Source organism: Leucoraja erinacea, chromosome 15, assembly GCF_028641065.1.
Source record: "Leucoraja erinacea ecotype New England chromosome 15, Leri_hhj_1, whole genome shotgun sequence".
Taxonomy (NCBI): domain Eukaryota; kingdom Metazoa; phylum Chordata; class Chondrichthyes; order Rajiformes; family Rajidae; genus Leucoraja; species Leucoraja erinaceus.
Genome location: NC_073391.1, coordinates 5,412,985 through 5,428,649, shown reverse-complemented (window position 1 = coordinate 5,428,649; position 15,665 = coordinate 5,412,985). Strand labels below are relative to the sequence as shown.

General features: G+C 43.4%; 1 protein-coding gene across 1 annotated transcript in view; it reads right to left on the bottom strand.

Annotated features, from left to right (window-relative positions):
* Nucleotides 1-15,665, bottom strand: part of LOC129704368 (DNA nucleotidylexotransferase-like) — a 102,956-nt gene that overhangs the window by 44,899 nt on the left and 42,392 nt on the right. Inside the window, exon 3 of the mRNA XM_055647455.1 lies at nt 9,207-9,323. Coding sequence (XP_055503430.1) covers nt 9,207-9,323 — 117 coding nt within the window. The remainder of the gene's footprint in view (nt 1-9,206; nt 9,324-15,665) is intronic.

Genomic DNA, 15,665 nt, shown 5'->3' with positions numbered 1-15,665 from the left:
ATGGCGATCCCCGGTAAGGGATCCGCGATGGTACTTCAGTGCTGTGCTGCCGCTGAAGCCCTGGCTGGGCACTAGCAGGAAAGGCCCCACCAATCTAGATGGTAGGCCGCGAGGGGGGGGGGGGGGGGGATGTGGATGAAGATGTGCGAGCTCAAAAAAAAAGAAGCATCCTTGACCAGGAAGTGACTGAGAAACGGTCCCCCCACACCTACCCCAGATAAAAAGATAGAAACCTCCAAAAACATACTTTTAAACAGGCTAAAAATAACAAAAAGGGTGAAATGACAAACGCACTGCAGGCGTGGCTGCCGTGCGCAACGCCACACGATGACGACAGGCTGAATGGCCTACTCCTGCACCTAATTTCTATGTTTCTGTGTTTCTATGGAAGGCCTGAGATACAGAGCAATCTCTTGGGGAGAATCAGTGCAACTCTTGAGAAACAAAAATGGGGGGGGGGGGGGGTCTCAATTTAAGAAATTGGTGTGTGTGGGGGAGAAGGGTGGGGGGGGGGGGGGGGGGGGCGGTTGGGTGTTCAGAAGAACAATTGTGGAAGGACTGGAATAGATCTTGGAGACAGTGAGAATTAAATAATTTAGCCATCAAAAACATATGGCAAGGAGAAGTAACAGAGGTCAATGTTGGTATACTGAGCAACAGAGATTTAACAATCTCACACGGTGCAGTCAGGGCCAATTCATCATAGAGTCATAGTGATACAGTGTGGAAACATGCCCTTCAGCCCAACTTGCCCACACCGGCTAACATAGGCCAGCTACACTAGTCCCATCTGCCAGCAATTGGTCCATATCCCTCCAAACATGTCTTGTCCATGTCCATGTCTTGACCTGTCTAACTATATCTTAAATGTTGGGATAGTCCCTGCCTCAATTACCTCCTCTGGCAGCTTGTTCCATACACCCACCACCCTTTGTGTGAAAAAGATACCCCTCAGATCCTATAAAAATATATTTTCCCCTTGCATTTACAAATGTGATCGTCCACAAACTGCACCACTGCCCTCTCTCAGCGCTTAATTCATGCAGCGCAACAACATTAATCAATGAAGATTCGCATCTACTATTCTTGCTTTCAACTTAGCCTCAAGCCGCATGCATTCAGCAATATTGGAGCCTTGTGCTCACATCTCAACACCGGAGCCAACAAAAACCATTGCAGGGAAAGATGCGACGTTTTTGTTTCAATTGCCATGGAGGGCACCGTCCAGATCATTCCTGAAAGGCCCATTGCTCAGTCACTGGCAGGGTTGAAGACATCGATGACGAGTCTCTCAGCGTGCTTCAATCTTCCTCTTTCATACAACTTGCTTCAAGCTTGAGGCCACCTAAAAAAAACCTCAGCAGCAGCCTGAACGCTCACTGAATATAACAGAACATTTTCACAGATGGAATAGTACTCAAAATGGGTAGGATCACAGCAGGGACCAGGAGAATCAACCAGCCAATGAATAATTGATGCTGTCTCCAGACAGTACTGGTAGGGGTTCTTTATGCCTTTGAAAGAACGTTCAACTCTGTGAGATTAAAAGACCAGGAAGCTCCAAATGATATCAAGCTTACATCTAATAGCTCCAAGGGCTGATTAATGTCATAAAAGGATGACCTAAACTTCCCAAACCTCTTATCAAACATGGCCTTCACCACTCTTTCAATTAGATATTGAGGCCAGCTTGATGGTATTCATGGATTGTCTTTGCTTTTGACTGGATAGCAGGCAAACATAAGCTTTTCACTGTATTTTGGTGTAGGTGACAATAATATGCAGTGTACTGTTCTGGATGTCAGATGTGGGAGGTCATGGTGTCGGATGGTCCTCCAGACATCCACATCTGCACCAGGTGCATCGAGATGGGACTCCTAAGGCTATTAGGATCCTGGAGCAGCAGCTCGATGACCCCTGTCTGGTCAGGGAGAGTGAGGAGATCATAGAGAGGAATTATAGGGAGGTGGTCACTCCAAAACCACGGGAGAGAGACATGTGGGTCACGCTAAGGAAGGGCAAGGGGCAGAGGCAGGGACAAGTGAGTACTCCAATGTCAGTACACCTTGCAAATAAGTACTCCTGTTTGAGTACGGATGGGGGTGACAGCCTGCCCGGGGGTAGCAACAGCGGACGGGCCTCCAGCACAGAGACTGGCCCTGTTGCTCCGAAAGGTAGGGACAAAAAGAAGAGGGCAATAGTAATTGGGGACTCTATTGTTAGGGGGTCGGATAGGCGATTCTGTGCACGCAGTCGGGAGACCAGGATGGTGGTCTGCCTCCCTGGTGCCAAGGTCTCGGATGTGTCTCAACGCGTCCAAGATATCCTGAAATCAGAGGGAGAGGAGCCTGAGGTTGTGGTACATATAGGTACCAATGACATAGGTAAAAAAAGGGAAGAGGTCCTGAAGGGAGGATTTAGGGAGTTGGGAGGAGAGTTAAGGAAAAGGAACAAAAAGGTAACAATCTCAGGATTACTGCCTGAAAGAAGAAAAAGGAAATAAACAGAGAATAAGAGGCAGGGGGTTTCATAAATGTGCATATTTTAATGCTAGGAGCATTGTAAGAATGGTGGATGAGCTTAGAGTCTAGATAGACACATGGAAGTATGATGTTGAGGGACGACAGATGGCGCAATGGGCTAAGTGTTCAGCTGGCGATGGAAGGTAGCCGGGTGGATGATACTGTAGAGTGTCCTTGGGGCATAGACACTTCACCCACCTGGAAGTATGATGTTGTGGGGTCGATCAGTTGAAAAATGGTTGCAGGTGGGATAAGATTATTATTAATTAAATATTATTATTATCCAGGATTTCGTAGCTTCAGGTGTGATGATTGGAATTAGATATTCCAGGTAGCAAGAGGGTGGATAGAATTGCATTGCTAGTTGGAGGTGAAGCATATTACAGCATTGCAGTGCTTTGGCAGGATAGATTGGAGGGCTCATCTAGGGAGGCTATTTGGGTGGAACTGAGAAGTGGGAAAGGTGTAGCAACACTTATAGGGGTGTATTATAGACCGCCAAATGGGGATCAAGAATTGGAAGAGCAAATATGTAAGGAGACAGCAGATATTAGTAGTAAGCACAAGGTAGTGATTGTGATTTTCAAGGGAAATTGGACATCTTGTTCGGAAAAAGAGGGAGATCTACAATAATTATAGGCAGCATGAAGTAAATGAGGTGCTTGAGGAGTATAAGGAATGTAAAAATAATCTTAAGAAAGAAATTAGAAAAGCTAAAAGAAGACATGAGGTTGCTTTGGCAAGTAAGGTGAAAGTAAATCCAAAGGGTTTCTACAGCTATATTAATAGCAAAAGGATAACAAGGGATAAAATTGGTCAATTGGAGAGACAGAGTGGACAGCTATCTGCAGAGCCAAAAGAGATGGGGGAGATATTGAACAATTTATTTTCTTCGGTATTCACCAAGGAGAAGGATATTAAATTATGTGAGGTAAGGGAAACTAGTAGAGTAGCTATGGATACTATGAGTTTCAAAGTAAAAGAAGTACTGACACTTTTGAAAAATATAATAGTGGATAAGTCTCCAGGTCCTGACAGGATATTCCCTAGGACATTGAGGGATGTTAGTGTAGAAATTGCCGGGGCTATGACAGAAATATTTCAAATGTCATTAGAAATGGGAATAGTCCCCGAGGATTGGCGTACTGCGCATGTTGTTCCATTGTTTAAAAAGGGTTCTAAGAGTAAACCTAGCAATTATAGACCTGTTAGTTTGACCTCAGTGGTGGGCAAATTAATGGAAAAGATACTTAGAGATAATATATATAAGCATCTGGATAAACAGGGTCTGATTAGGAACAGTCAACATGGATTTGTGCCTGGAAGGTCATGTTTGACTAATCTTCTTGAATTTTCTGAAGAGGTTACTAGGGAAATTGACGAGGTAAAAGCAGTGGATGTTGTCTATATGGACTTTAGTAAGGCCTTTGACAAGGTTCCTCATGGAAGGTTGGTTAAGAAGGTTCAACTGTTGGGTATAAATGCAGGAGTAGCAAGATGGATTCAACAGTGGCTGAATGGGAGACGCCAGAGGGTAATGGTGGATGGTTGTTTGTCAGGTTGGAGGCCAGTGACTAGTGGGGTGCCTCAGGGATCTGTGTTGGGTCCTTTGTTGTTTGTCATGTACATCAATGATCTGGATGAAGGTGTGGTAAATTGGATCAGTAAGTATGCAGATGATACCAAGATTGTGGATAATGAAGAGGATTTCCAAAGTCTACAGAGTGATTTAGGCCATTTGGAAGAATGGGCTGAAAGATGGCAGATGGAGTTTAATGCTGATAAATGTGAGGTGCTACACCTTGGCAGGACAAATCAAAATAGGACGTGCATGGTAAATGGTAGGAATTGAAGAATGCAGTTGAACAGAGGGATCTGGGAAAACCAGATTTAAATTGGATAGTTATATGGATGGGAAGGGAATGGAGGGTTATGGTCTGAGCGCAGGTATATGGGACTAGGGGAGATTATGTGTTCGGCACGGACTAGAAGGGTGGAGATGGCCTGTTTCCGTGCTGTAATTGTTATATGGTTATATGGTTATATGGTTAACCGTGCATAGTTCCCTGAAGCTTCTCATATTGGTAGGGTGGTAAAGAAAGCTTTTGCTAGCCTTATAAATCAGAGCATTGAGTATAGAAGCTGGGATGTAATGTTAAAATTGTACAAGGCATTGGTGAGACCAAATCTGGAGTATGGTGTACAATTTTGGGTCGCCCAAATTATAGGAAGGATGTCAACAAAATAGAGAGAGTACACGAGGAGATTTACTAGAATGTTGCCTGGGTTTCGACAATTATGTTACAGAGGAAGGTTGAATAAGTTAGGTCTTTATTCTCTGGAGCGCAGAAGGTTAAGGGGGGACTTGATAGAGGTCTTTAAAATGATGAGAGGGATAGACAGAGTTGATGTGGACAAGCTTTTCCCTTTGAGAACAGGGAAGATTCAAACAAGAGGACATGACTTCAGAATTAAGGGACAGAAGTTTAGGGGTAACATGAGGGGGAACTTCTTTACTGAGAGAGTGGTAGCAGTGTGGAATGAGCTTCCAGTGGAAGTGGTGGAGGCAGGTTCGTCGGTATCATTTAAAAATAAATTGGATAGGCATATGGATGAGAAGGGAATGGAGGGTTATGGTATGAGTGCAGGCAGGTGGGACTAAGGGAAAATAATTGTTCGGCACGGACTTGTAGGGCCGAGATGGCCTGTTTCCGTGCTGTAATTGGTATATGGTTAATAAACTAAACTAAAAAACGGAACTGGTAGAATATTTTAATTTTGGACACAAATATCCACCTTTAGTTAGAGGGTGGTGAATCTGTGGAATCTATTGCCACAGAAGGCTGTGGAGGCCAAGTCAATGGATATTTTTAAGGCAGAGATAGATAGATTCTTGATTAGAGCAGGTGATAGGGGTTATGGGGAGAAGGCAGGAGAATGGGCTTCGGAGGGAGAGATAGAACAGCCATGATTGAATGGCAAAGTAGACTTGATGGTCTGAATGTCCTAATAATGCTCCTATCACATTTGACGTTATGAACCCTCATAGCAAGGACATCTTCCATCATGTTATGCAGCACTAGAATGGCAATGAATGCGATAGACTCAATTAAAACAGATGCTCTGGACCATTGGTGGAAGCAGAGATGGACACCAACATGAACTCTAGCCTCAACCTGGCATAACACTCAAACATTATTATCGCAACAGAGGATCACTCCTTGTTGAATGAGGAGAGTCGAAGTGCATAAAGGAACAGTGCCAAACACATGTAGACACAGTAGATTGGAATATGAGGTGCCAATCTGGTGCAAATGCAATGCAGGATAACACGATTGGTAAAAATCAAAGCAGGATGTAACAGATAGATCTAAGAGGTATCACAATCAATGGATGTCTGCATTCCTGCCGCATCAATTGTGAAAGGTAGCAGCAATCAAGATGCTAACAGGAGGGGTGGCTCCCTGAATATCCCCGTCATCGCCAATATTGAATCTCAGCATGTGAGTGCTGGAGGCAAAGCTGAAGCCTTCAGTCAGATGTGTCGAATTGTTGATCCATCTCAGCTTCCTTCTGAGATCCCCACAGTTGCTGAAGCTTATTTCTGCACTCCAGAACTAGTTGGATGCAAGCCTGGTCCTTGTTGTCCTCTGGGACACTGGGACACTAAAGCATTGGTGAGCTGAGCATAAAAAGTTAAATGTATTCTTTTTTTTTTCACTTAAATTTTTATTAATTTTTAAGAGATATATACAAAACAGTGCAACACCATCACCATAAATAAAACAAAGAAACAGCAATCAAAATTTATTTTAAAAAAGTAGATAGGGGAAAAAAAAAGTAAATAAATAAATTTAAATATTGGAATAAAACCATGTGGATCACTTACCAAATTTAAAAAAAAAAACACATTACATTGATTAGTTATCTGGTGATAATTCAATATTCATACAAACATACCATCTAGTTCTATATAATGCAATCTTCCCATATCTAGCTCGGCATTTATCTAATTGGTGTCATGGCTCAAATAAACGGTCCATTTTTCCCAGATCTTCTCAAATGAATTCTCCTTGACTCTCAATGAATATGTCAATTTCTCCATATTAAAGATGTCTCGCACAATTTCTAACCACTGTTCCTGTTTTGGACTTTTTTCATTAAGCCACTGCCTGGTAATGGCCTTCTTACTTGCTGCAAGCAAAACTGTAATCAAATATGTATCTTCTATTTTTACAATATCTTTAATACGCCCCAGATACATCACAGGGCAGGTATTTGGGATTTTATAACCCAAGATATTTTTTACAGCTGCATTAACATTTTCCCAGTATGGCCTTATCTTTACACAGTTCCAGAAAATATGCGAGTGGTCTGCCTCCATACTCCCACACAGCCTCCAACAGTGTTGTTGGACAGCAAGTTGTCTGCTTTTTATTTTGGGTGTTATAAAAAAGTGAGATAGATTCTTCCAGCAAATTTCTCTCCATACTAGTGAGCTTGTGGATGAACATTGTGTTTCACACATTTGATACCATTCTTCTTCTGTTATTTGAATCTTTAATTCTGCTTCCCATTTTGTTTTTATGTATTCATTTATCTCTTGCCCAGAGTAGGGGAACCGAGGACCAGAGGACATAGGTTCAAGGTGAAGGGGAAAAGATTTAATAGAAAACTGAGGGGTAACGTTTTCACACAAAGGGTGGTGGGTGCCAGATGAGGTATTTGAGGCAGGGACTATCCCAACGTTTAAGAAACAGTTAGGAAGGTACATGTATAGGGCAGGATTGGAGTGATATGGACCAAGAGCAGGCAGGGGGGATTAGTGTAGCTGGGATATGTTGGCCGGTGTGGGCAAGTTGGGCCAAAGGGCCTGTTTCCACATTGTATCACTCTATGACACTACTCAATGTAAAAGTAAATCCTGTCCAGTCCTTGTCCTTAGTTAGAGTCAAAGAGTCATAGAGTGATACAGTGTGGAAACAGGCCCTTCGCCCAACTTGCCCACACTGGTCAACACGTCCCAGCTACTCTAGTCCCGCCTGCCAGCATTTGGTCCATATTTTCATCCAAACCTGCCCTATCCATGTACCTGTCTAACTGCTTCTTTTTGTTGTCTCTGGTTTGTATATTTATATTGTGATGCTCCAAGGGTTCAACTTTCAACAATTCCAACATTGGTCTTTGTCCTAAATGGAAGTGCCAATTTTTGGTCCTAACTTAGAACAGAGGACATAGAACAGTACAGCACCGAAACAGGCCCTTTGGCCCACGATGTCTGTGCTGAACATGTTGCCAAAATACCATGCATAAAACAAAATGACAGTGATGATGTTTTTTGGAGGTAATCATCCCAGCCCATGACATTCTCAGGGCAATGCATTGGGCTGACTACCTCCATCAGTTTAATCAATTATCTTCCTTCCATTATAATCCAGCAAGTCTATGACTGTGTGCACGAAAACCTAACCTGCTATTTAGTTTAGAGATACAGCACGGAAACAGGCCACCGAGTCTGCACCGACCAGCAATCCCCATACGTTAACACTAGCCTACACACACTAGGGACAATTTACACTTATACCAAGCCAATTACCCTACAAACCTGTACGTCTTTGGAGTGTGGGAGGAAACTGAAGATCTCGGAGAAAACCCACGCCATCACGGGGGGAACGTACAAACTCTGTACAGACAGCACCCGGAGTCGAGATCGAACCCGGGTCTCCGGCGCTGCAAGCGCTGTAAGGCAGCAACTCTACCGCTGTGCCTCCGAGCTGCACATGTGGCAGATAACATCTGCTCCACAAAGGTAACTGAGAATGACCAGATCTGAGAAGAGAGAGTCTAACCATCAATGCTTGACATTTCTTAATATTACCATCACCGAGTACTGCACCACTAACATATTGGGGCTCACCTCGAACAGAAACTCAACTGCACCAGCCACAAACACAAGTCAAAGGCGGGGTTTCCTGGAGCAAAAGACTCACCACTCCTCACCCTTAAGCCTTTCCACCATGAGTTCAACTCCAGCAATGCTCATGAGGATCAACACCGTTTTTGCTCAGGGTTCCAGCATCTGCTGTCTCTTGTGTCACCGTTCAGGACAAAGCAGTCCGCTTTGACAAAGAATACAATCGACAACATTCCAACCCACCCCTCTGGCACATTGTGGCAAGAGTTTGTATCACCCACAAAATGCACTTTAGTCACTAAAATAGGCCATTCTTTGTACTGATATTGGGGGGGTTTTTTGACATGCGTTCTGAGATACCGTGAATAACTTTGTGCGCTATCCAGTGACATCATAGCATGCATGAGTACAATCAGCCATACACAAGTACAACAGTGTAAGGAGACAATTATCAGAGATAGTAGTTCACGACTGTTCTCTGGTTGTGGTAGGATGACAGCTGGGAAGAAACTGTCCCTGAGTCTGGAGGTGTGCGTTTTCTCACTTTTGTGAAATGAAGTGTGGTACATATTTGGAAAGCCTCGGCTTTGACTGCTATAGTCTTTTTGAGGTGTGTGGAGCAGTCATCAGCCATTGCCTATTTACAGTGGAATCTGCAACTTATTTAAAACCAGTCTCCCAATAAGCTAACAAAGAAACTATTTTTTTTACTCAACTTGCTAATATATGCCAATGTCAGAAATTAGACAAAAACAACTGATGACCTTTACCGTAAAAATCTTGTTTTTGTTGTCGAGAGTCGATTTCCTCTGACAGGCATATCGAGAAACGTGTGAGACTGATGATGCTGATGGTGCAACTGACTGAAGCAGTTGTGTCTTCTGCACCTGAGGGACAGAAATGGAAGTGAATCAAATTTGGTGTTAGTTCAAATAAAGGTGTCTAGTTTCTTATAGGAACCGCTGAATTATTAACGTACGATACTGGTAACAAGTATTTGCAGACTTCACAGCAGTCATCAGCTGGGTTAATGAATTCATTCACTCAGCTAATGAATACTGTGAAGCCTGCATGTTGCTCACAACATTGTTCAAGAGTTGAAGATCCACAATAATGCAGAAAATAATATGATTCTAACACTCGTTTCATGATTTTGTCTCAACGGTAATGTGAAAGAATCAAGGAATCCTTTTGGGATAATAGATAAAACACAACTGAAAAATAGAATTTTCACTTGCACTTTAGAAAAAAAAGAGTCTTCCATCTCCTTCTAGCTTCTACTTGTAACATATATCACACAGTATAAAATAAGGCAGATTACTCCAAACACCAAGGTAGCTTTTGTCAAGTAATAATATGTGGAATCATGACGTTTTACCATCAGGGTTGGCCCTGAAATGAAGGTATGTATTTTGGTATCCAGCTGGATCTGTCTCTACATTGAAGTGTATCCCTAGGAGACCTGGAACATTGCCGAGGGACTTTGAGCACCTTGGTCTAATGAGCACAGGGAATGTGACATTTGTGACGACTGTAAAACAAAAACATTGAAGACCAGAAACAGTCCAAAGTAAAGAATCGCAGCATCAAGTTAGATAGAAAGAACTGTGGAAGCATTTGGGCATTGTCGGGACTTTGTAAAATTGGTTGGATGGTGACCAACAAATGAAGAATAATTGAGCAACCATTGTGTTCAGTTCTGGGCACCATGTTATAGGAAAGGTGTTGTCAAGCTGGAAAGGGTACAGAAAATATTTACAAGGATGTTGCCAGGATTGGAGGGTCTGAGGGAGAGGTTGTATGCTGGGACTCTATTCCCAGCATGGATGTTAATTTGTGTTTATTGTGTGTTTTGCTGTTTATTATTACATGTATGGCTGCAGGCAACGACATTTCGTTCAGACCGAAAGATCTGAATGACAAATAAAGGATCTAAGTCTAAGTCTTGGAGCGCAGGAGGACGAGGGGTGATCTTATAGAGGTGTATTAAATCATGAGAGGAATTGGTCGGGCAGAGTAGGTGAATCGAGGACCAGAGGACATAGGTTTAAGGTGAAGGGGAAAAGATTTAATAGGAATCTGAGGGGTGAATTTTTCACACAAAGGGTGGGGGGTGCATGGAACAAGCTGCCAGAGGAGATAGTTGAGGCAGGGACTATCCCAACATTTAAGAAACAGTTGGACGATGTACATAGATAAAACAGGTTTGGAGGGATATGGACCAAACGTGGGTAGGTGGAACTAGTGCAGTTGGCCAATGTGGGCAAGTTGGGTTGAAAGGCCTGCTTCCAGGCTGTATCACTCTATGACTATGACTTCATCTCTTTAAGAGTTAGAGAATGACTACATTATTATCTCCCTCGTTATTCTGGCTCTGACTATTTGGGAAAATATTCTGAAGAATTCAGAGGTATCCTTGCCTATTGCTGCCCAAGCATTACAACAGGAGGCTGTTGTTCTGCTAATAGGCAGGCCTGTGCCTAATATAATTCGAACTTTAGAAATAGATTAGGATAAAAGAAAATACAGGAGGTTTCATTGTAATGTTAAATGCTTTAAATCGTAGTCTCTAAAGCACCTGAGCATGTCCCAAGAATACAAAATGAGCTCTGTTAGTATAATTGTTCTTCTTATCAAATCTTTTCCCATTGTCAGGAAGCATCTCACTGCTGCATATCATACAAAAATGTATCAATTTATATTTAGAGTGATCTAAAATCATAAAAGCAAAAAAAAATCTTAGCAAATAAAGTTCAACAAATATTATTTTCATGTCATATTTCATTTTGACATTGTTTAGTTTTATTTTTGTTTAGTTTAGTTTAGAGAAACAGGCCCTTCAGCCCATCGAATCTGCACCGACCAGCGATCCCCGCACATTAACATTATCCTACACACGCTTTTTACATTTACCAAGCCAATTTACCTACATACCTGTACGTCTCAGTATACCGAGGATCTAGAAAAAAACTCACGCAGGTCACGGGGAGAACGTACAAACTACGTATAGACAGCATCCGTAGTCGGGATCAAACCCGGGTCTCTGGTGCTACGCCTGAGTGCCATCGTGCATGAGGCTATTCGGCCCATTAAGTCAATGACAGCTCGCCAACCAATCTCATTAATTCCCTTCTACAAAATATTTCTCACCGGCCTTGATTAGCCTATTAACTCTCCCCTGAACCTTCTCTCATCCATCTGTACTTGGGATCATTTATCATACAAAGTCACCCCACCAGCAAGCCTTTGAGGATGCGGGAAACAATTTAATTTATATTTTCTAATTCAAAGCAAAGATGGTTCCAAGATTCTGTTCAATAATTTTTAACCAGTTCATCATGAAATTTTACCTGAGAAATTAGTACCATTCAATCTGTCATTAGGCTCTCAATTTTTACAATGAACCAATGAAAAATTAGGGAAGAATCTTAGCTGACGGGCTTTCTATTTTTAAACCGTCTTCACAATGAATTATAAAAAGATATCATGCCATCGGTGCAACATTTTGGCTGCCAATCAAAATCAGCATGAACTATCATGGTACTAACTGAATTAAATAGCAATCAACACCTCCATCAGGTTTACATTGCCAATTAATCCTTGACAAGGTATAAACAATGAGCTGGTTCGCCTGCCAAACAAAGCACTTGGCCTGCATCCTGCAGACACCACATAACTTTGACATCACTTCCCAAACAAAATAATTCCCATCTGATACAGTTAAAATTTAGAGATATTTTCCCAGTGTAACTTTCATTATTGGAAGAAAAAACTGGAACATCGAAGGTAGACAAAAGTGCTGGAGAAACTTAGCAGGTGCAACAGCATCTATGGAGCGAAGGAATTAGGCAACGTTTCGGGCCGAAACCCTTCTTCAGTCTGAAGAAGGGTTCTGGCCCAAAACGTTGCCTATTTCCTTCGCTCCATAGATGCTGCTGCACCCGCTGAGTTTCTCCAGGATCGTGGGTTGTCATGATCCATTGCCCATACAGCGCAGTTCAGAGATTATATCGACTGACTGGTGGTGCCTGGCTGATATAGTGATGTCTGTATCATGCCAATCCTTCAACAGATAGACACAAAAAGCTGGAGTAACTCAGCGGGACAGACAGCATCCCTGGAGAGAAGGAATGGGTGATGTTTTGGGTCGGCACCCTTCCTCAGACATCACATTATTCCTTAGGTGTGATATCAATAGGCCACTATCATTATTTACCACACCCTTTAGTCTGAAGAAGTGTCCCCGCCTCGAAATGATTAATGTGATAGCTGGAGGTTTTAGTCATTTTGGTGATGAAATACAGTGCGCAAACTTGCGGTATTAGTGTCTGTTTTGCCACAGGTAATGTGGCACGGGTCTGACCAGACATCAGGCGCTGGGCAGGTGAACACAGTACAGGGTCACAGGAGATGTTGCACGGGTTGAGCAAGTCTAGGAAAATGTCTGATCCTGCTCTGTGGGATCGTTCCATCACTTGTTCGGCATCCCTGACAGACGTTCAGCAAACCCATTTGCATGTGGGTATTCAAGGGTACTGGTGATGTGACGACAGTCCCAGCATTTAGCAAAGTCTTTCAAGTACTGGCTGGTAAATTGACTGCCATTGTTGCAAACTAGTTGATAGGTAGCCCCGTGCACAGAGAAGTGGCGTGCCAGCTTCTGGACTACCACTGCAGAGGTGGGGCTATGGAGAAGATCAATTTCAAACCATCCGGAGTACGAGTCAACTATGACCAGGTAATGTTTGCCATGCCTATCAAAAATGTCAGTTGGCACAGTGGACCATGGGAGATCCAGAACTGGGTGTGAGAGAAGTGACTGCATTGCTTGGTGTGGTGCCAAACTGTTGCACACCGCACAGGACTGCAGAAGTGCCTGGCAGATCCAATGCCGGATTTATCAATAAATGTGGGAACTGTGGAGGTTTGCATGTTGGCATTCGCGAACAATGCCCTGCATTTGGAAAGATTTGCCATTACTATAGACATAGAAATCACTTCATCCGCTGCTGTTGCTTGCATGGGAACAGAGTTGAGACAAAGCAATCTGTGCACCTGCTACAGCCAGAACTTTCTCACGTAACTCCAACAGCAATCCCTCTACCTAACGAGAATGTGCTGCCTGCTATTGATGGACTAAGTATTAACATACATTCTTTGTCGGAGTTGTCTTGTAAACACCGCAATCTCATGGTCACCCTCCTCATTAACGGAGTGAATGTTATTGCTAAACTCGATACAGGAGCTCGTTGCAATGTCCTATCCTTATCTGAGCTCCACAGGATTCGGAATACAAATTACTGCTACATTACTCCCCTTTGGGGGAGATGCGATGCACCCTGTTGGAAGAGTCAAGTTACAGTGCCACCTACCGTCATGTATATACAATCTGAACTTCTTTATTGACCGAGAGAAAATGACTTCTCTGCTAGGCATTGATGCTTGTAATGACCTAGGCTTGGTCACCTTTGGTACAGCGGTTCATCAACTGTCTCCCGCACATGGCTCCACTCAACAGTTTCTCTCACAATACGGAGATCTCTTTGACGACAAGCTTGGCAAGCTTCCCATCAAGTGCACAATCACGGCTGACCCAGAAGTCATGCCAGTTGTCCGTCCTGCCCACCGGGTTCCCCATGCCATGCGGGGTCGCGTTCAAAAATAACTCAACAGGATGGAGGCTCTAGGTGTGATTGTTACTGTTGCTGATCCATCGGACTGGGTCTCAACCATGATTGTAGCAACAAAAAAGAACAAGGAAGAAATACGGATTTGTATCAATCCTAAAGTTTTAAACACTGCCATTAAACAACCACACTATCTCACTTCTGACACCACGTTGTGTAATGAGACCCATACACAGGAGTAACAACTCCTAGTCTTCATTGTAACACAAGCGGAGGAAACATTACATGCTTTCATCTCCGTAGTCAGCATCAAGTCTGACCGTGAGATGGTGATGTACCATTATCAATAGTCCCGGTAGGGATGAAGATCCGGACTGGACTACATATGGAATGTGCAGCATGCATAATATGTGTGGTGATAGATATAGTAAACGCAAGCTAATATGGCTAATCTACAAGTAACTCAGCGGGACAGGCAGCATCTCTGGAGACAAGGAATGGGTGACATTACGGGTCAAGACCCTTCTTCAGATATCACATTTCGTCATCTTTACAGCCACTGGCAATGCAATACGTCCCGCCATAAACTTCAAGATGCAGTAGAGGGTAAATTTCAGTGCAACCTTGATGCAGACATCTGGAATCGTAGTCCTTTGGTGTTCAAGAAGGAGTTGGCTGCTTGACCACTGTAGGTAGGCATGTAATCCAGCTGGAATCTCTTCTCTCTTCTCGCCTTGTGTGCTTTCAATGGTCTCTATTCATTCACACAGTTATGCTCAGTTCCAAAAGGAAGATTTAATTTAGTTTAGTTTTGTTTAGTTTAGTTTAATTTAATATCGTTTAGAGACGTCCCGCAGCCCCAACGTCAGACATTTAACACCCCGGCGTGCGGTCCTGAACATCGGGCCGCCCGTAGCGGCAACTGCGGAGGGCTTGGGGAAGCCCTGACCACGGGGAATAGTGGAGGAAGAAGACTGACTTTGGTGCCTTCCCACACAGTGGGGAACTTTGATTCTGCTGTGTGGGGATGTTTTATGTCAAACCCTATAGTGTGTTGTGTCCTGTTGATTTTTATTGTATGGCTGTATGGAAATTCATTTCACTGTGCCATCAGGCACACGTGACAATTAAATCTATCTTGAATCTTGAATCTTGAGATACAGCAAGGAAACAGGCTCTTCGGCCCATGGACTATCAATCACCCGCTAACACTAGTTCTATGTTATCCCGCTTTCGCATTCACTCCCTGGGGTCAAGGAAATAGTATTCACGTCACGACCCTGTTTCCATCAATCTTTCCACCACTACGCACAAGAACCACAAGAAGCGCAAAGTGCAATTGTATGCAGATGCCGAGAAGTGTGTTCAGCTCTGGCTGAACGATTTCTAATCTTGTGATGATAAGAAGAGCCACTCCCTACACACTAGGGGCAATTTACAGCAACCGACTAACCTACAAACCCGCACCTTTTTGGGATGTGGGAGGAAACCGGAGCACCTGGAGGGTACCTGGCAGTCACAGGGAGAACGTGCAAACTCCACACAGACAGCACCCGACATCGGGATCGAACCTGGGTCCCTGGCGCTGTGAGGCAGCAACTC